At 39.5% G+C, this 20,912-nt stretch overlaps 1 protein-coding gene across 2 annotated transcripts in view; it reads right to left on the bottom strand.

The window, feature by feature from the left end:
* Positions 1–20,912, bottom strand: part of SLC24A2 (solute carrier family 24 member 2) — a 204,641-nt gene that overhangs the window by 164,813 nt on the left and 18,916 nt on the right. The window contains exons 4-5 of one of the 2 annotated variants that reach the window (XM_045020327.1): positions 19,443–19,576; positions 18,115–19,206 (exon numbers count right to left, since the gene is read on the bottom strand). In XM_045020327.1, coding sequence (XP_044876262.1) covers positions 18,115–19,050 — 936 coding nt within the window. In that variant the 5' untranslated portion in view covers positions 19,051–19,206; positions 19,443–19,576. The remainder of the gene's footprint in view (positions 1–18,114; positions 19,207–19,442; positions 19,577–20,912) is intronic. The other variant, XM_045020328.1, reaches the window with a different exon arrangement.

Below are 20,912 nucleotides of genomic sequence, written 5' to 3'. Positions count from 1 at the left end.
TACCCCCCCTGGAAGCCCTCTGGATATCCCGAGATACATGTATTCCTGGCTGAGAACCACTGGTGTAATTCACAAAGTCATGAGTGTAAAAAAAGCCAAAAGTGGCTCAGACCTTAAAAAGTAGATAGTAACAAATGGCAATATTCTAATAAAAAAGAGCTCTCAAGCTTATTTGTAGCTGTTTCCATTGCTTCATACTGAATCCCCATTTTAGGCTTCAGAGAGATGTTTGGGGTGTATGCTGGTTGTGTTGTATGAGTGGTTGTGTTGGGAGATTTGTGTTGATTTGTGCAGGTGGCAAATGAGGGGTATGAGTTGTGGTGAAGGTCTATTTGGGGTTATTGTGTATGCCAGTTGTGTTGATTTGTGAGGGGGTAGTGTTGTGTTGGAAGATTTGTGTTGATTTGTACAGGTGGCATATGAGGGATATGTGCTGTAATGAGGGGCTGTGTGTGTTTGGGGTTACTACTTGCATGGTTGTGGGAGCGGTTGTGTTGATTTCTGTCTGGAATGATGTGCTGGGAGATTTGTGTTGATTTGTGTGGCTCGCAGTTGGGCCAAGTAATCCACCATCTGTGCAGTCCCCCTCATACAACCAGTTACTCTGTTGCATGTAAATTAGCTGTGGAGTAAAGGTAGCGGTTGGTTGAATTGCCCCATATATCTCAACGGTTTAGGACTCTTGGAATGGTATAGATACATGCCTTATTGTAGCTGTACACTGCACAAGTATAATTCATAACATCAAAATGGCAGAGAACTTAAAAATGGTTTGGTAACAGACTGTGAATCTCAGTGATGATTCAGCCTGGTGATATTCTGAACAAAAAGAGCTCTCATCCATGCTTGTTGCTGTTTCTGTCACTTCACACTGACTCAACAGACATTTTCAGTTCAAGAGAGTGACGTTCCTGTATTGTATAGATAGCAATAATTATTATTTTGCACTTTCATTGGGCCATCTATCTAAGGCTGTCATGCTTCCTCAATGCAGACCATGCTTCCTCTATATACCACAAGTTATTTGAAAACCACAATGTTTGTTAGTTGTGGAGCACCAGACTTGCCAATGCCACTGAGTCTGCATAACTGTATGCTAGTTTTTTCCTTTGGGTTTAGAATGGTGGAATAAGTACTTCCCATTGTTATTTTAGGACCTGTATACAAACTAACTCAGCCATTATAAATCCTCAGTCTTTTGCATTAAAAGCTAATCAAGGCAACGTACAGAGGATCCAGTCAATAACGTAATTCTCTGAAAATAATAGAGAAATGATTATCTAAATTTAGCAGACATGAATTCTTATTGAATTTGTCTAATGTGTTTTTACAATGAGTAGTCTCCATGTACGCATTGAACTTAACTTTTATATATACTAATGGTACTCCACCAGCAGCTTATTAGTCATATGAAACTCTTTGTGGAGTTGCAGCACTCGTGACCTGGTCAGAATATTTGTGAAGCAGTCTTTCCATAGGCTTGACTTGCATATAAAAATGTATTTTAATTTACTTAGTGGCAGCACGATGCAATGAGTTTGCATCATCCTGTCATGTGACATCAATACCACCATATAGCTAATATAAAGAATTGATGAACTCTTTGGAATTATATACTTGGGGATAGGTATGTTCAAGAGAGGAAGTATCTGGAGGTGTGAATTCCCACTCCATCAAAACTGGCTGTGCCTCTGAAGCCCTGATTGGCAGGGGGACAAACAAACAGGAACAGGACAGTGAGATGGAAGAAAATTCCACCTCAATTTCCTGTGGTAAAGTCACCTTGAAAGGGAAAGAAGAAGGACATGGCAGCATGAGCAGTGGGTAGCTGTGCCTACTGTTGCTGCAGGACCACAGCAGGAGAAAAGTGAGCTCTGGGTTGGGGAACAGGTCCAGACAGCAGCATAACCACATGGCCCCAGTTAGTCTGCACTGCGCTGCAGCTGAGAATCAGCTGGAGGCAGAGACCCAAATGGAACGAGACCCTGAATTAGTGACTGAGCAGGGTGGTGCAGTGTGGCTGTGCAATACATGTTGTGTCCTTGGGAGTGTACCTTGCTGCAGCTACTAGGGAGATAGCAGAGAGCAGAACTGACAGAACCCACAGGTGAGGGGGTGACCCAGGGACCAGACACAGGGGGCAGCCAAGACTCAGCAGAGAAATCTGAGTCAATACTAAGACCGCAGCAGCAGATACTAAATGCAGAGACCCAGACTTGGCATTGGCACTGTACAGAGACTCAAGCTGGGGCAGTTTGGATTTGGACTAATCAAGGTGACTGTTACTGATAAAAGGAGTGTTTGTACTGAGATGGCACTGACGCGATTCCTGGGTGAATCACATGCAAAAATAAAAGAAAAGAATGAGCCAGTAGCAACTCTCAATCCCATACCGGAAAATAGTTAGCAAAACATTAGATTAATTTAACCAGTACCTACTTTAACACAAACACTTCCTCTTGGTAGAGAGATGGGCCTTGCAGATGGTCTAAAGCTTGACAGACAAGCACAATTCCAGACTGAGGGAGGTAGTTTCCAAAGTTGAGGGTCCCCAGTGGAGAACATCTGCCAGTAGGTCCCGCTCTGTTATACCAAGAGGGCTCCAGCTAAAGTGCATTCACCGATTACAGCTGTTGCAGTATCAGCACAGCAGTATTTATGTATGTTTCCTTGTTCTAATAGGTACTACTAAGATGCCTAATTATTATCTGTCAAATTATTAATGTAAAGAGAAAATTAATCAGCTCTCTCCCTTTTCTGGATATAAAGGCTGATTTTTTTTAAAAAAAAACAACCCTAAATTATCCACTTATATATTTGTAAGAATATATATCAAATTTCATTTAATAAGTTGATCTTTTGAACCACTTTATTATGGATACAGATGTACAAATGATGTTACCAGAAACATTTTAATGGTCATATAGCTATATTGTATCATTCTAAAAGATTTTGTCTACAATGAATCCTGAGCATATTTGAAAGCAATATTTAGAAATGATTTTTCTTCAATTGATGCCTATTATATAATGTCATTTTCCTTGCTATTACTTTAATAAACAATTTAACTGCATCTTTTACAACAGTAGGAAACACTGAAAATTGTTTTGAGTATCTGGTATCTAATTTGACAAAAAAAGGTTTCCCATTCACTTTGCCAAGGAGTAGTCATTTTAAAAGGCAAAATAAGAAATGTATGTTACTGTAACATTAATGTCCTAATCTGTCCCCTTAGTAATACTTTATTTCTGAAAACTTTTCCTCCAACGAAAATACCATTTACTGGTCTGTTCCAATTCAGTGGGTTCAAATAATACCATCCATTCTGTCAAAATAGGCACAGGAAAGTAGAATAAAAGATAACAGTTTTATGTCTTGATATTCTATCACTCACAGACTAGATTACTAGAGTATCCCACCAGCAATACAGTAGTCACTTTGGTTTTGAGATTCATAACTTTTTTCCAAAAACTACATTTTTGGATGGAAATGATTGAACCTGATCCTGTGTGGTGCTGAGGGCCCTTCTCTCCAACTTACATCAGTGGGAGCAGAAAGCACTCAGTACTTCAGAATGAAACCCTTTGTGCCTGTTCTCAGCCCAGAAGTGGTGTCTTGGTGCATGTGCGGTTTTGTTTGTGAAGGTCTGAAGAAAATCAGTCCAGCCACTTGGGAATTATCAGATAGCTGCGGGTGGAGGGAGGGAACATAGAATCATAACTCTGAATGTTCTGACTTTTGGTCCCAATTCTGCTTCCACTGAAATCAATGAAAAAATTCTGACTTGCTTCAATAAGTGCAGGATCAAGCCTTTTTTGCAGTTAACACATAATAGTAATGTAAACATTTTTCTTCAGCAGAAAAGAATTGTGGTCCTGGTTTTGTTTGAATATCATGCATTACTCTGAAAGACATTTTTGTGGAAAAAATGCTGTTAATCACAAATAATATTCTTGCACAGGAAAATTATTGAGAATTAAGAAATGTTTTCCTGTCCTTCCCCATATATACTGGCATCTTTGGCAATAACTGATTACTCTGTGCAAGTTCAGAAACTTGTCTCAGACCAACAGAAGTTGGTCCAATAAATGATATTACCTCACCCATTTTGTCTATTTGAAAAACAGACTCTCACTCAAATGAACATCTCCTGTTCTTGTAAGCATTTCTTTGCTAGTCCCCACTGGGGCAGAGGGTGGGGGGTAATAGGAGTCTATATAAGAAAAAAAATTGGGACATCTGGTCACCCTAGTCCCCACTATACTGCACAATTATCATGTCTCCCACCTTCTTTGAAATGCCATGGCTGCTACCTTGTGTCAAGATTAGTTTGCAGTCAAGATGCTGGCCATTGATTTACTTTCAGACATTAATCCAATCAGGCAAGCAGAAATAAAGCTTCCTACAGCTCATTGTAAAATGTTCTACCAGGCTTGAAAGCCACTGGTTTCTAAGAAGATTAAATGAAAGAGATAACCACATCTAGACTCCTAAATCCTAAACTAAAGCATGAGTTTGCAATTTGGTTCTTTCTTCTTACTGTACATACATGTCTAACTGCTGTCATATGCTGTTTTAAGACTAAAGCTCTACCTTGTTTTTTGTATTTATGCATCAATTTTTTTCACTATGGTCTTCAATATAGCAGAAAAGGTTGCATGGCTTTTGCCAAACAAAAGCCACCCCTAATAAATGTGCAACTGCAGACTAGCATAAGATTTAATTAAACAAAATGAATTTTTTCTGTCTGGGGTAATCTGTCTGGGGCTTACTGTGGCAATGGGAGCCCTAACCTAGCTTCCCAAGCTTCTTCAGGGGATGGCTTTCCCAAAACCCAGGTCCATTTAGGGTTTGTCAGGGAACTGGACCCTTTATGGAACAAGTTCCTGCACTGGACACATGCCACCTGCTAAATTACAACTTGAACTGTACCTGCTCTTTTATCCCACTGGATCCCTGAGCTGCTGTGGAGAAGGTGAAACCCTCCCCACACATGCCAATATGGTAATGAGAGGAAAGTGTCTTCCCTCTCCCCGGAAAGGTGGCAGGGGAAGGGCTCAGGCTGGAGTACAAGGTTTGTACAGGGGCCATTGGATTACCTAAATCCCCAGATGTACAGGGGCCATTGGATTACCTAAATCCCACCATCATGCCAACCAGCTCAGGTGATGCCTCCCCTGCCAGCCACTCTCTGGAACTCTTAATGGCACCTTTTTTCCTGCCCACAATTTTGAGGTTGCAGGAGTTGCATTCTGGTGGTTAATAAGCAAACCTGGGAAAATAATGCAAAACATGTTTCAAATATCTATGTTCCACATTTTTACTGAATTAATTTAAGTTGTGCTTTCCCCCCTTTTTGTTTACTGTCCATGAATTTTCTGGCAGAAGAATATATGCCAAATCAGCAAATTTTACACAATTTTTGGAGAGTAATTGCAGAAAATGAATTTTGAATTGGTAATTGTATTTTTGAGCACCTGATTCTAAGAGTTATGCTCTCCAAACAATGATTAGAAATAAATGTATTTTGTGACAGATGTGTCCTATCAAAACTGCTCAAAATTAATATTTAACTTACTGAATATTCTCAATTAACCACTTGCAAACAAACTACAGACAATGAATTTGTCTCACAAAATACTCACTAAATTATTTCAAATAATGAAAACAATTCAGATTACATTGTTATATTTCTGGAACAGAAAAAGGTGAAATTCAAGAATGAAAAAAATTTGCACCCCACCATTTTAAAAAAAGTCAATTTTGCATTAAAATTTTCATTTTTAGGAAAAAAAAGGAATTTTGAATGCTCCCTTTTCCTTTTTTTTTGAAAAATTCTGATCAGCACTAAAATGTATATAATGACAATAAACAGATACAGTCAACAGCCATAGCAGATTTATCTTTTGCTCAAATGGTAATGACCTGCGCATTTGGAGCTGGATGATCTGAGTTCTATCTCCACTATGAAGTTCTGGGCAGCCAAAATGCGAGTGTAGTAATAATCAGAGTTCTAAATGGTCACTGATTAACTGCACTGGTTTTAGCAAAGGGATTTCAACTCCTGTGAAACATTCAAGCATTGTTATAGTTAGGGAAGTTCATGTAACTGCCTGGTGTAAGTATATACCGCTTCATACTACTGGATGTAATCAGAACATGCAGCCATGTGTCACAGACCCAGGAGCCCCTTAAGGGGGATGGAGTGGGCAGGGGGTCCAGCTCCTCTATCCCAGCCCTTGACCGGAACTGAAACTTTGGCTCAGCTGATCTCCCATCAGGACAGAAGGGCAACCAGGCCAAATTTGAGTGGTGTTGTAGACCCATGCGCCTGCTTACCCCCCAACTTGCTGTCCTTCCCTCGCCCATGGAGAGAAATGGAAAAAGGGGCACTGGGAACCCCCAGCCCCTGGCAGGATTAGATCCAGTCTTTTGGTGCTTCTTAGGGAAACAGAGATGCAGGAGGAGGATGGGATTTGGGGCTCCCAGAACTGCCTGGCCCTTGATGAGGATGGTGCTCTTCAGCATGACCACCTCTCTGGGTAAGAGCTTAGGGATGCGGATGGGGCAGGCAGACTGCAGGGCTGGGTGCAGGAGAGCTGAGCACTAAGTGCAGGGCAATATGAGGGAGCAAGGGGCTGGGTGCAGAGGCAGTGGGGTTGTGTGCAAGGACAGAATGCATGGGGTTGTGTTCAGGGGGAGAGCATGGAGAGAGAGAGAGAGCTTGCAGCTGGGGGCAGGGCAGAGGAGGGAGAGCTCTGGGTCCTCTTTAGAAAAATTGTGGTTGTGCCCCTGCATAGACCCGATAACTGCTCTCAGAAATTCTCCTTAAGCACAAGCAGTGAGTGGGAGCACTCTCTGTACCAGCCAAGAAGGAGGAAGAGGAGCTGTGGAGGAACCAAGCCCCCTCCCTTTGTCGCCTACTCTCCCCCATCCTCACTCACTTTCACCGGGCTGAGGCAGGGGGCTAAGGTGCAGAAGGGGGTGAGGGCTCTGGGGTGGGGCTAGAAATGAGGGGGTTGGGGTACAGGAGGGGGCTCTGGGCTGGGGTGCAGAAGGGGATGCAGGGTCCGGCAGCGCTTACCGTGGCTCCCAGGAACTGGCTGTCAGGTCCCGGCAGCCCCTAGGCGCCTGGGTGCTCCCCTTGCCTGCCAACCAGGAGTGGATTTACCATGAAACAATCTGTGTAGTGGAACAGGGCCCCCAACAGCAGGGGGCCCCCAAAATGCAGGACAAATATCTGATAACCTGCCCCTGAGTCCCGGCCAGTGGCGCAGCAGTGCTCAGGCAGGCTGCCTGCATGCCATGGTTGGTGGCTCCACACCACTCCCGGAAGCGGCTGGCTGCTGGCATGTCTCTGCATGCCCTTGGTGTGTGAGTGTGGGGGGGAGGCAGCTCCACGCACTACCTCCATGCCAGGCAGCGCACGGAGACCCGCTGTCCCCCTCCCCACAAGGAGTGCGCAGAGATGTGCCAGCAGCAGCGGAACAGGGCTAAGGTGGCTCCCTGCCTGCTCTGCCTCCCTACCTTGATGCCGCTTCACTCCCGGAAGTGGCCAGCATGTCCCTGAGGCCCCTGGGGTGTACCTTGCCCCTGCCCCAAGTACAGACTTCCCATTGGCCAGGAACTGCAGCCAATGGTACCTGCAGGGGTGGCATCAGTGGGGAGTGGCATGCGGAGACCCCCTGGCCACCCCCCACCCTCCCGCCACCTAGGAGCTGTTGCTGGAGGGATGTGTGTGCCATTCGCTTTGGGAGCCGTGCTGCCTGAGATAAGTATCACCCCCCTGCCCCAATCAAGTTACCTCATTTTTTTTCATTTACTTCCCATTACTTATAATATAGGAGGAGGAGGGGGGAAGGGAAAAAAAATGAAAAACATGGGATGGTGATAAGAGAGAATGTTCTTTTTCTTGGCTGGGTCCTAAGGGGGGACCCCCAAAAATGAAGCTGCGCCCAGGGCCCCACTAGCTCTAAATCCACCACTGCTGGCAGCCCTAGGTCTTGATCATTCTCCCATTATTTTTCCACAGGAATTTTGCCATTTACCTTAAATGGGAGTAGTTACAGGCAGTGTATCTATAAATTGCAGCCAGGCTGGCTTCATTGTTCCTCATTCCCAAAACAAACTTGCTTTGGATTTGCATCTTGAGTTGGTGGATTTAACTCCCACAGAGACCATTTTTTCTGGCATCCAACATATAGGGAAGAGAATCATTTGTTTAATTAATCCAGGCTTTTCAGGTCATTTTTTTTCATAATTAATTACTATTTGTATTTCTGTAGCACCCAAGATCAAGGTCTCTATTTGCCAGGCACTGTACAAACATATATGAACAGGTCCCCTTACCTCAAAGAGGATACACGATAAATTGAAACAAGACACTACAAGTGGGTATAATAAACATTAAGGGGGATGGGAGGACTAGGGTAATATTAATAACATCATGCAGATATATCAGCTATTGCACAACATGATGTTTTCAAATTATTTGAGAGGTTTATCTTGTAATGGATACCCGGATAATATGAATTATTTCCAACTACCCCACACCCAACTTTTGCAGTATTATTGCAATTCCAGAATTCCAAGATACATTAAAAAAAAGTTGTTTTTCATTACAAATGTAAATCTGTCATGTGTTAACTAACTAATCACTGTGACAGAACTGAATCTAATAGGAAATCAAAAGGATTTTGATTTATTTGATCTTTAAGCACCTACACAGTAGATTGATTGAACAACAAAATTAGCACAATATTAAATATCAACTCCAAAGAAAGTTCAGACTCACACCCCCAATCCCTGCCAACACAGAGAATCTCAGATTCCTCCCACACAGTTCTTCAAGCAAAAGCCTGTGTAAGTAGATAGGCCTTGAAGTCTAAATACTGGGTCTGTCAACGAACCCTCAGCTTCCTTAAAGGGTGTTCTACATTAGCTAGAGCTGTTCTACAGCAGTGTAAAAGGGTGAAGTGTTGACACTAGGTGGTTATGCAATAAATGTCACTGGTAATACCATTTACTTTAGGCTAGTCTCACAGCAGTAAGCAGTTAAGAGGTGATAAAGCAGGATTAATTCCTGAGCATAATTTATGATTAAATTGCCAGTGAAGCTTGCAGTAATATTTCCTGATGCGTTTATTTCTCCTACAACATAAAACAATTCTACACTGTTCTATTTTTTCTTTAAGTGTTAGTGCTTTTTAGAGCTGTTAATACCATCAAGCATATGTCTTTTAAGCCTGTTCCCGCACCTCACTGTAAAAAAGCCAGTCAAGGTCATAGATATTTATGGCTATCCACTTAAATGAATATATTTGTAACTGGGTGAAGAAGAGTAGATTGATAATAGATCAATGCATAATATCTTAACTGAAGAAATAATTCTTCTCTGAATTTTATTGATAAAATTGGTTCTCTTTGCGCATACAGTGGGACTGTAAAAATTGCCAAAATAAACTTTCAGTTACAGCTGATTCCAGAACAGTAGTGGATTTTTTCTAAGCTGATTTGGAAGCAATGTGAGCTCTGAACCTTGCACCTGCTGTTGTACCAAACACAATAAAAAAAATAACTCCTCATTGACCTCTGAAGACATAGGACCTGTTCCTGCTCCAGTTTAAATCAATAGGTGTTTTACCAATGACTTCAATGGGGTCAAACAGGGACCGTTTTATATTGGCTGTAGAGCTGGCTGGAAACATTTAGACAAAATATTGCTTCATTAGAATTTGATGATTTGGCAAAATCAAAATATTTCACAATCTGATTAAGTTCTGATGGAATCTTGCATGGGTTCCAGCAGAAATCTGGCCACTTTCCTGCCTGGCTCTTCAGCAACCCACCTGGTGTGCTGTTGATGACTCCAGGTTTCCAAGGTCTGTGGCTCTGGGACAGCCAGACATGTGAACTGCTTTGGGGCCAGGAAACCCAGGCCTTCCAGGACCCACAGTTCCAGAACAGCCCTGCCATGTGGACTGCCTGGGGATGGGGATCATTCCCTTTTGTAGAGAATTTTGAAAGTTTTTGCTTTTGTTCCTAACAGAAACAAAACTAAACTCTGAAATATCAAAATCCAGCCACACAACAGAATTACCTTTCTCTGCCCAGCTCTAATTGGCAGCAAAATAACTGGCCATTTCCCCCATAGTAATAGATATTAAAGACTCATAGACGTTAATGTCAGAAGGGACTATCCTGATAATCTAGTCGGACCTCCTGCACACTGTAGGCCACAGAACCTCATCACCCACTCCTGTAATAGAGTCTAAATTCTGGCTGAGTTACTGAAGTCCTCAAATCATGATTTAAAGATTTCAAGTTACACAGAATCCACCATTTATTCTTGTTTAAACTTGCAAGTGACACATGCCCATGCTGCAGAGGAAAGCAACCCTTAAATTTCCCCCAGGGATTCTTCCAATCTGATCCAGGGAAAAATTCCTTCCTGACCCCAAATATGGCAATCAGTTAGACCCTGAGCATGTGGGTGAGACCCACCAGCCAGACCCTGGGAAAGAATTCTCTGTAGTAACTCAGAGCCCTCCCTGTCTAGTGTCCCATCAGGTCCTATGTCTTCAGAGGTTAATGAAGAGTTATTAGTTGATTGGTTCTACAGCAGGTGCATGTAAAATTCATTCATAGTGTCATACAATATTTTCCCTATCAAATGGAGCCCCAATTAGCGCTGATGTAATTAAGGGTATTTCAGTCTGATTGTGACTAAGTACATGTATAGACTTATATGAAAATTGTATACATTGGACCACATCTCCTTCTCCAAACCTGTCGTATGCCATTTGTCTTCTTCTTTTGTAAGCTCCTTAGGACAGGGACTGTGATTTCACATGTGTTTGTACAGAACCTGAAGAAGAGCTCTGTGTAAGCGCAAAAGCTTCTCTCTCACCAACAGAAGATGGGCCAATAAAAGATATTACCTCACCCACCTTGTACAGAACCTAGCATAATGGGGTCTTGATCCAGACTGGGCCTCTGGATGCTACAATAACAAAACTGACATTAAATATAAAAAGATATTTGCGAATGTGCAAAGATGATACAATATGGGGCAAAAACATTTTGTAATATGGAGTTATAGAGGAATGTGTGCTGCTTTCAATGGCTCAAATAATCAAACTCTTAACAACACGCGTACACGTTAAGTTACAATGCCATTACTATGGCTTTAAGAAATATTATCTGACCTGTTTTTAATTAATAGTTCTTTTAATAAGATGATGGATCTGTTCTGACCAAAGGTGTTAAATCTTCAGTCTTCCTTTCCCCTTTGTAATTAACACTGGTTATATGATCAAAAACTTTGTGGGTGGCCATGATGTAAGAGCATTTATTTGTCTCACATTTTTATGCTGCCACATTTAGCCTGCTAACCCAGGGGAACACATACAAAAACAAGATAATCTGAAAGTGAAAATCACTATAATCATTGCTCCTCTGAGGATCAATTAATGGTAGATGCTAGGAAAAACTGAGAATAATATCTGTTTAATGGTTCCAACTGCTGCCTAGAAACAGCTAGTAAGAATCATGTGCATCAGTGAGAATCCTAAGGTTTAGCACCACTCCAAAGTGTAACTTTAGTGTAACTTTAGAAGCACCATATATTGCTCTCTGAGCTACTGCAGTGATTTACATAGAAGTCTCCTCAATTCTTTTTAAGAGAAATACAAGCAGATAGTCATTGTGTTTACACCTTTAAGTCTTGATCAGGCCAGAATTTGGCCCACTAATTTTAATGATGCAATATTTTCAAATGGTGAGGAAAATCCAGTCTCCTCATTGTGTAGGCATGCAGGATCCCAAAGGCAGTGGGACTGGTGTGTGTGGAAGGGGAAAGAGGCAGACTGGCCAGCTGTGGACAGGCTGAGGGAGGGAGATTCCGAACTCCTTATGAACCACAAAATAATGCTTCACAACCTCTCTCTCCATTGTCGCACTAGAGGGAAGGGAGCAAGCTGGGATAGGGTAGGTTCCTGGCTAGAAGGTCTGCAAACTATGTGGATTCACTGGTGAAAAGTGCTGAGTAAAGTAAGCTCAGCAACCCACAACAGTTACTTAAACGCAAGGCTTTAGTAGGTGCCACATTTACTCTGGTTGTGCATGGTGACTAAGATTTTACCGTAAGCAATTATATATTGGATCCAACCTGGTAATATTCAATAGGGTAATTTTTTCTATTATAAATATCTGAAAGAAGGGCATTGCCTAAAGATATCTGAAAATTTCACTTGTTAATTGCATGTCATTTATGGTGCAATTAGTGCAATTTACTGTAATGTGCCAAGTCTTTTAAATCTGTACAGAGTACTGCACCTCTTAAAGTAGCATATGTGACACTGAATGTTAACCTATTAAGACTTTTCAAAACAAGAAAGTCAGCAATAAGATCACTTCAAACCATGTCTCACTAGTAAAAATAATTTATATTTTAAAGATAATTTCTCTTAATATGCAGATGCTTATTTAAAACTGGCTAGTACATAACTTTAAGCCTATTTGTCAAGAATGTTATTCTCTCTGAAACAGATGTCATTTCACAACATTTCAGTGCCACCCACATACTATTTTTAGTTGCCAAACAGATCTGGTTTTGGATATTTACCAGGTGATGAGATTTGAGTCTTTCAGCAAAGAGTATCCTTGTCACAAAATCTTGTACAAAAAACCTGAAACCTGAAAAAGCCTTCCTCAAAATGGTCCATCACCTAAAATGATGTGCTTTACTTATGCTGTTTTAACTGGACTTAAAACTGAAAACCAAAGAGTACTGTGAGAAATTCCAGTTTGAACTAAGGAACAGATTTGAGGCACTGCCAGAGGCAGAAGATGGCGAGACACAGACTGTACCCGTAGAAAAATGGGCACTGCTCAGGGACAGTGTGATTCAAGCTGCAGCTTGGATATCAAAATAGACAGACAAAGAATTGGCTAAGCCAAGAGACCTAGTGTCTCATCAAGGAAAGAAAAGAACTGAAAGAAAAGCTACCAAATTCTAAGACCAATGAAATACTGAAAAAAGCAAAGGATAGGAAACCATAGGGCTGTTTACCAAGTGGCTTAACACTGTGTGGAAATTTCAAAACAGGAAATGGACCAATAAAAAGCAAAGATGGAAAAATGCTTGCAACTGAGGTAAAACAGATGGGCAGAGCATTTCAAAGAAGTCCTCAACAGATGCAGCTCCACTCCAGTACCAGATTTCGAAACATCTGAACCTGATCAACTTGACATTAACAATGGTCCAATATAGATGTCACAAGTGGGCTGCAGTCAAGAAGCTGACAAATAACAAAGCAGCAGGAGATGACCAAATCACAGCAAAAATGCTAAAAGCACCTGTTACCATCACCCAACTGAACCGGACACTGCTGTTCGATTAAGTTTGGAGAAAAAGAGACCCCTCCAGATCAGTGGAAACTCTGAATCATTGCCAGAATACCACAAAAAATGTGATTGTACTGACTGAAAGAACTGGAGACAAGTTACACTACTCTCTGTTATAGGGAAAAAGCGTTATACAGTGTGATGTTACACAGGATGAAGTGACAGTGAATGTGAAGCTTAGAGAAGAACAGGCTCCTTAGATTTTGTACAGTTGTATGTTTATTTGTACCTCTCTACTTTTACCCCCATGCTGGTTTTTGTTTTACTCTTCCCATCCTTTATTTCAATCCTTACCTCTTTCCTTTTATCCCCTCCATCCAACTAGCAAGGGCAGGGGTTAATAAATGTGGTTCTTTCTAAAAGCTCTTCCATGCTACTCCTGTATAGGGTCACTAGTCAGAAACTTACAGCTTCCATGCCAGGCTGTGTGTCATCCATTCACAGCACTTCCAGCCCATTGCTGACTTGGAAACCAAAGACCAAGGTTGGTTCTGAATTGTGATGTGCTGCTACTACACTACTAGGTTTGCCCTTATGTTCATATTTTAATCATCCCCCTGTACCTCCCCATTTGACTGTCCACTTTTGTTCTGCGTCTCTTCTCTGATCTCTTCCCCCTTTTATCTGTCCTCCTTCCTTCACCCTCCTTTTTGTAAACCCCTACAGAGCTCACCATGCTGCTCAGCAGGTTGTGCTTCCCCAAAGGCAGAATGGAATTGAGGAGGAGGATTATGACAATTTTTCACTGAGCACTGTTGGTATGTTTGGTGCTGTAGAAAATACTAAGGACCACATAGGCTCCCCCCCAAGGAGCTTGCAATCTGTACCATTCTCATCCATTTCACTAAACTGTTAGCCTGCCTTTGCTCACATCAACTTCTGCCAGATTTTCTTAACCTGTACTTTTTTTTAAAAGGGGGCGGGGATATTTAAATTTAAAGAACAACAGCTGGAAAACACGGGATTAAAGTGAACCCACATTAAATTTAAACCCCTCAGCATGCAGATGTTCCTGACTAGATGCACAGGCATTTGCACAGATAATTCATACAACAAGAGAAGACTTTCTGTTTGCGCTTCAGTGCTCACAATCTACTGATGCCAACTATACTTCTCAAATCTATGTGAAACTCAAGAGGCACCTAAACAATATGGTGACACACGCATTAGAAATATCCTTGAGAAAGACTAACAGACAGATAGATGATTTCATATGTAATTAAGACCTATTTTTAATTTGATAGGAGATATTAATATAGATTTATATTTAAACATTGGCAGGGTGATCTACACCATATCTATGCAAGTAGCTAGATGGACAAACAAAATGATTTAAGACTAAAAATACACCAGAAGACTCAGAAGATTGTTCTTTATAGGATGAAATTCACCCTGTGCTGTATACACTACTTACACCCTGCTTTAGCCTTAATTATGAGGGCTCCCGCAATGGGGTGAATTTCCCTCTTAGAGCGTAGCAAGTTTCTTGCAGACTTTTACTGAAAGGGACTGATAATCAAAGTATTGCCATCTACTTCAACAGGACTTTTAAGCTTTTCAAATATTTTGTGTCTATCATGACCATCTAGATTTTTTACTCTTTGAGGTTGAGATTTGTTGCTAAGCCACTTAACCCTTCAGCTATCCAGCTTTATGATTCTTTATTTAGACCTCTCAGAACTCTGTTGACCTGCTGTCAGATTACAATAAAGTCTTAAAGATAAATACCATAGACAACAGTTTTCTTGGCTGACCACTTTCCAGTTTACCCGTGATAGAGCTGGTACTGCACATTTAGAAGAAACAACAAAAAGGAATAGGAAAATTATCTAGTGAATCTTGCAAAACCCAAAAGCATGAAACAGCCTTTGCAGTAAGAGTCCCTGAAAACACCCTTAATCACTATCTAGTGATTGCAAAAAGCTGTCTCACTATTCCATGCCCCACAGAAAAAACATCAAAGAAAAGCCAATTTTGCATTAGGGACAATTACATTTGTTGCTTTTGAATATAAGTATGCTAATTTTATAATTTTTTTACCATAGCACTTTTCTTATGGAGGAAGGGATAGTATGGAAATAAGGCAGTCCTGCCTTCAAAAATCAAGAATACCACCTCTGCAGCTTTTCTAATCTCCATTGGTTGAGGAGTAAGCATCCATGTGCCACTGAGATTAACCACTCAATAAGAATTTTTATTCTCTGCTTTAGCAAATGATTGTACAAAGTGAACCCTTTAACATTTCTATAGGACAGACTGCTGCATTTTCCTTTCCCCCCGCCCCATTTAAAAAGCAATGCAAAGCAATTATCCAACACTTTAGATTAATGGTAAATAAATGAATGCAGAATTACAACAGGATTCTTATTGAAGCACTTACTGTATGACAGCCCTGTTATTATCAAATTAGTTAATTCTGATAATTTTTTTCATATTGATAATGAATAGATTATTATTTCAAAGTTTTAATAGAAATTTCCAAAGTCTTTTACAATCTGACTCATACAAATATGTATCCATTCTCTCAGGGTCCACTTTCCCAGTCTTTTCACAAATATGGTGCAAAGCTAACTTCTCTAGAAAAAAGGTGACAATTTTATGATTCTTTAATACCCATTTTACTTTAGCTATACACACACATGAGTGAACAACTGATGGAATGCACAGGCTGAAATGGGTATGGAGTCAGCTTTAAGAAAATGAATTAACTATTCAAATATAGTAAATGAGTGAACTTTGCAAAATGGCTTTTGTCTAATTAGTCAAGTCTATCAAGAGTACTTTAGTGTGCATTCAGAACACTTTATTTGGATTTCAAATATTTTATTCTTCTGTTCTGTAAAGAATAAATAAATCCTTATCATGATGTATGTCCAATACACTGTTACTTTATAGACTGAAATAGACCGACCTGGATAATCCAAATAAATTGACAGATTCCATTTTTATTTGGATGAGAGAAAAACTTCAAATAGTATAACCATGTTGTATGACAGGTTATAACATCATATGTCTTGTATAAGAAGATTAATAGATAAGGTAATCATGGACTGATTAATTATGAGTACTCTATATACTGCAGCCGCTTCCTACAACACGTTTAGTATAAACACGTTTAGTATAAAATATGATTGTCTTTACAATTCCTAACCAGAGAATTCATTCTTAAGAAGCAGACCTATTTATACAACTTTCGAAAGACCCTTTATTATTTAAGGCAAATAGCTGTTTGCTATTTTCCTTCCATTTTTAATTTTCAAACAGAGATGTAGAGAAAGTTGACAGCTCTGTTTGGGGAAAATGGATAGAATACAAAGGCCAAAAGGAGTCTCTTTATATATAAACATTATTATATATATGCTAAAGCTGGTCAGAAAATGAAAAACATTTCACTTTCCCTCCCATTTTCATTGAATGTTATTTTGATGGAAATTTTTCTGATCATTTTCTACATCTTCAGTCCCACAACTAATAGCACCTAGGTGGACTGCAGTACCATGTGAAGCCCCATTAACTTAGTTGGCATTCTGCACAGGTGCACCAATCTGACTGTATGCTGTCAGCAGCAGGATTGGAGCCCATACGTATATCTATCTGTGTGTATACAATACACACACACACACACACGTATACAGAGACACGGAGAGATCAAGATCATTAATTTTATTCTGTTCCACCATTTTGTGGCTGCTGCAGAAACACACAAAATGGTGGCTAATTCTATCATACTTTACTGAACAACAGAATTTTAACTAATGAAAAAAATTGACTGTATCATCTATGTGTAAATAATCCCCCCATGCCAACATCTCATGTTCATATACAACTAGGCTCTCAACTAAACCCCACCCAGATGACAACATGCAAAGTTTGCACAAGTATTCTAAAGCCCTGAGACAAAATTCCACACTGCCTACATGCAGTATTTATGAAGTCCGCTTTCTAATTAGCTTAAATACCTCCTTTTTAAAGACTCTCTCTTTATAGTTATCTTCACCAAGTTGATGGTAACCTGATCCATTGAATACCATTGCAAACATCTCCAGCTTTCATCACAAGGCCCAAATATGAGGCTTATAACTGTTGTATGTTCAGCTGACAGATAATGTGCAATAAAGATATTTGTTTAAATTAAAGGCCCAGCCCTTTACCATTGTAATCATTGAGATGTTGCAAAGAAAAATAAAAAGTTAATTCATATAAAAATTATTAAAAAGTGATGAAATCATGTAAATCCAAATAACTGGAAAAATAACAGGATCCTCTCTGTTCTACAGATAATTTTACAAAAGATGTACTTTTGTATATTGTTCCAAATTTGTTTACTTGTTCCTGGTGAAGAAAGTGCTGTGGTAGTCATAAAAAAGGCAGCATTTGCCAAGACATACTAAAGCTACTGTCTAATTTAAGAGTATGGTGGGGGTGGGGGCTGTAATATCTCAAACACCATGATATGGTAAATGTTGACTTTTGAATGGTTACCCGTGTGGCTTGGACTATTATGGAGTAAAAAGCTACTTGGAGTAAATAAGCTTCAAAAAGCTATTACATGCCTTATTTGCCAGTTGATTGATATAGTGGACTATAATGGAAATCACAGAAATATTTGGTAAAACCTAGAAACCTCCATGTCACATATATTTACCACATCAAGGGTCCTTAAGAGAGAAGCATTTCAGATTTATCTACATATTAAAAATAACCAACCTTTTGTTCAGAATCTGCCGTTGTTACCTTCTCAACTTTGTTCCTGTTGAAAATTTTTTTCACACATTCTTCTACTTGAACGTTGAATTTCATGAAAGTCACATAACAAAAATAAGCTATCAGTAGTGTTAAGCTCTCCCACCACATGATTAAATTATCCAAAAAAAAGATTATTAGCAAGATCAAGTCCATGATATAAAAGGACACATCCCTAAAGAGCGGCCACCAGGTAAGATTCAAGATCTCTCTAGAAAATAAAGCACACATTCCAATAACAAACAGGATATTGAATACTGCAGATCCTACTATTGTTCCAATGCCAACATTACTGTGAGATATGAAGACTCCTATCAAAGATGTGAAGAGTTCTGGAGCTGAACCACCAGCAGCCATGAATGTTGCCCCAGCCACGTCATCAGATATGGCTAGCTTCTCAGTGATGACAGTCAATGAAGGAACAAAGAACTCATCACAGACTATGGCTAAGGCTATGAACATGTAAATCATTCCCATGATATGGAGGATTACTGCCCCCCTTCTTCTTTCTGCAAGAGAAAAAAGGTCTTTCGGGTACTCTCCCTTGGAGTGTTCTTCTGTTGCATTATTGTGTTCCGTTTCATATTTCATAGAAATAGGCGAATCTGGAGTGCCATTTTGATTTTGTTCCTTGACATCCAACAGAGTTCTTTGATGCCCATGCATTGACTTTTGGCTACCTAGACTACTGGTCATCTCTGTGCTATGTGGCTCCATCTTGAAAAAGGCACTAATTGAAAGAGAGAAAGTGCTAATGGCCATTATACTCATGAAAAGACCTATTATTCGTATCAGTCTCAGTTTTTTCCTGACATTCTGATGTCTCCTACACCTAAACAGTGGTTCCTCCAAACACCATTCTTCAAGGATACTTGCAGCAATGTTTTTAGAAAGAGCCATTTTTTGTTCTCTGCAAGATGTTGTGGCCCAGAAATTCAGTATCAGACAGACTGTTCTTTCATACTTCTTCCTGATTTTAACGCTAAAGGTGCTTTCACGTGCTTTTCCAGAATCAAGTACTTTTATGCTTCAGATGGAGTATATTCGTCATTCATGCTTAAAAGGAAAAACAACTTTTATTAATATTATAACGTGATTAGAAACCTGACTTTTTAAAAGATGTTTTACTGTACATGATTAAACAAAGAGTTTAATATAAAATATTAAACATTTTTCCTGTGACTGTAAAGGTTTTAATTGCCCACTTCCTTTTAAGTAGTCTCCTGCAATGTGTGTTAACACCTTACACTTATCAGTCTATCCCACACATTTAGCTATGACACTCTGGTTACCTTTTCCAGAACTGACAAAAAGTTGTGTGAAGCTCGAAAGCTTGTTTCTTCCATCAAAAGAAGTTGGTCCAATATAAGATATTATCTCACCCACTTTGTCTCTCTTATAGGCTGGGACCAACACGGCTACAACACTGCAAACAAAAATTGTAATGTAGTGTCATATTATATCCAATCAAAATGAAGCTTTCCAGCAGATACAGCAACAAAATGTTTGTTTTAATACAAAAATAAATTCTGCACAGGAGGAAAATCCCGTGGATAAAAATCCATCAGTAATCAGACCATTTCATGCCATTCAGAACTAAGTCACTCATAGCAGATGACAAATAATTACAGCAGAGACTAGGAGCTGTCCCCAAACTATATCTAAAAATGAATAAACTATTGTGTTAATGGATACTACTAAAAGTATTCCTTTTCTTCATTATTTGTCACTCTGATTACACAATGCCTAATTCCCAAATGTTGTGAGAATATATATATAAAAATATTAACCTAGGGACAAATACGGTCCTATTCAGACCTATTTGCAGCTCAAGCAGTTTTAATTTAAACATTAAATTTAAATTAAACAATCCTGCAACAATCATTGAATTTTAGGTAGGAATAACTCTGGTGACAATAGGATTGAAATAAAGATCAAATACATCTATGTCTTCTTTATGTCCCATTAAGACATGGACTTAAAGTCCCCTGGATTCAAGACAAAGGCTCCCATTGACTTCAGCCTGCTTTGGATCAGGCCCTAAAACACCATAAAGTGTTTGGACTACCGAAGACAAAAATATCATGTATCAATATTTTTTCTTTGTTTTTTGAACAGTAAAAGCATACATGACGTATATCTTCTAAAAACTTAAGTGTCCAATCCTCCAAACCCTTAAGCAAATAGTCTTGACTAACACAAATATTGCCATTGAAGTATATGGGACTATGTGTGCAAGTAAGAACATAAGAAAGAGTTTGGAGTATTGGGCCATTAGTGTGCTTTAACACAGAACAACTACTGGGAATAATGGCTGTTTAAATTAATGAATTTAAACTTTTTTTCAAAGGTATATTTTAATACAGAAAATGATGTATACAATCATTAGATATTTTATGCTGTAAGCAATAAAAATAATTACCATTACGATTGTGTACTGAATATGCACGTAGAAAGACTTTATATCATGCCACTTATTCAGGACATTAAGGTAGAACATGTCTGATTATTTCAGATTATATGAAAGGTTAAAAATAAATTTAAAAATACTTTTTAAAACCAGTAATTACTGTCTTGTTAAATATAGCATTTCAAATATTATCCATATTTGTGCATGCAGCAGTTGCACAGTCAGATCAATTTTTTCTTGATTTTATTAAAAAATTGTTCCCATTTCCAGATGATGCCAGGGATATAAAATTTTGTCAACAGCTGATAGGGGAGATATTTTATTTTCCATTTTAGATTGACTCCCCACCAGT

The sequence above is a fragment of the Mauremys mutica genome, chromosome 6, assembly GCF_020497125.1.
Source record: "Mauremys mutica isolate MM-2020 ecotype Southern chromosome 6, ASM2049712v1, whole genome shotgun sequence".
NCBI lineage: Eukaryota > Metazoa > Chordata > Testudines > Geoemydidae > Mauremys > Mauremys mutica.
The sequence above is the reverse complement of the archived record's forward strand: the minus strand, read 5'-3'. Positions and strand labels throughout refer to the sequence as shown.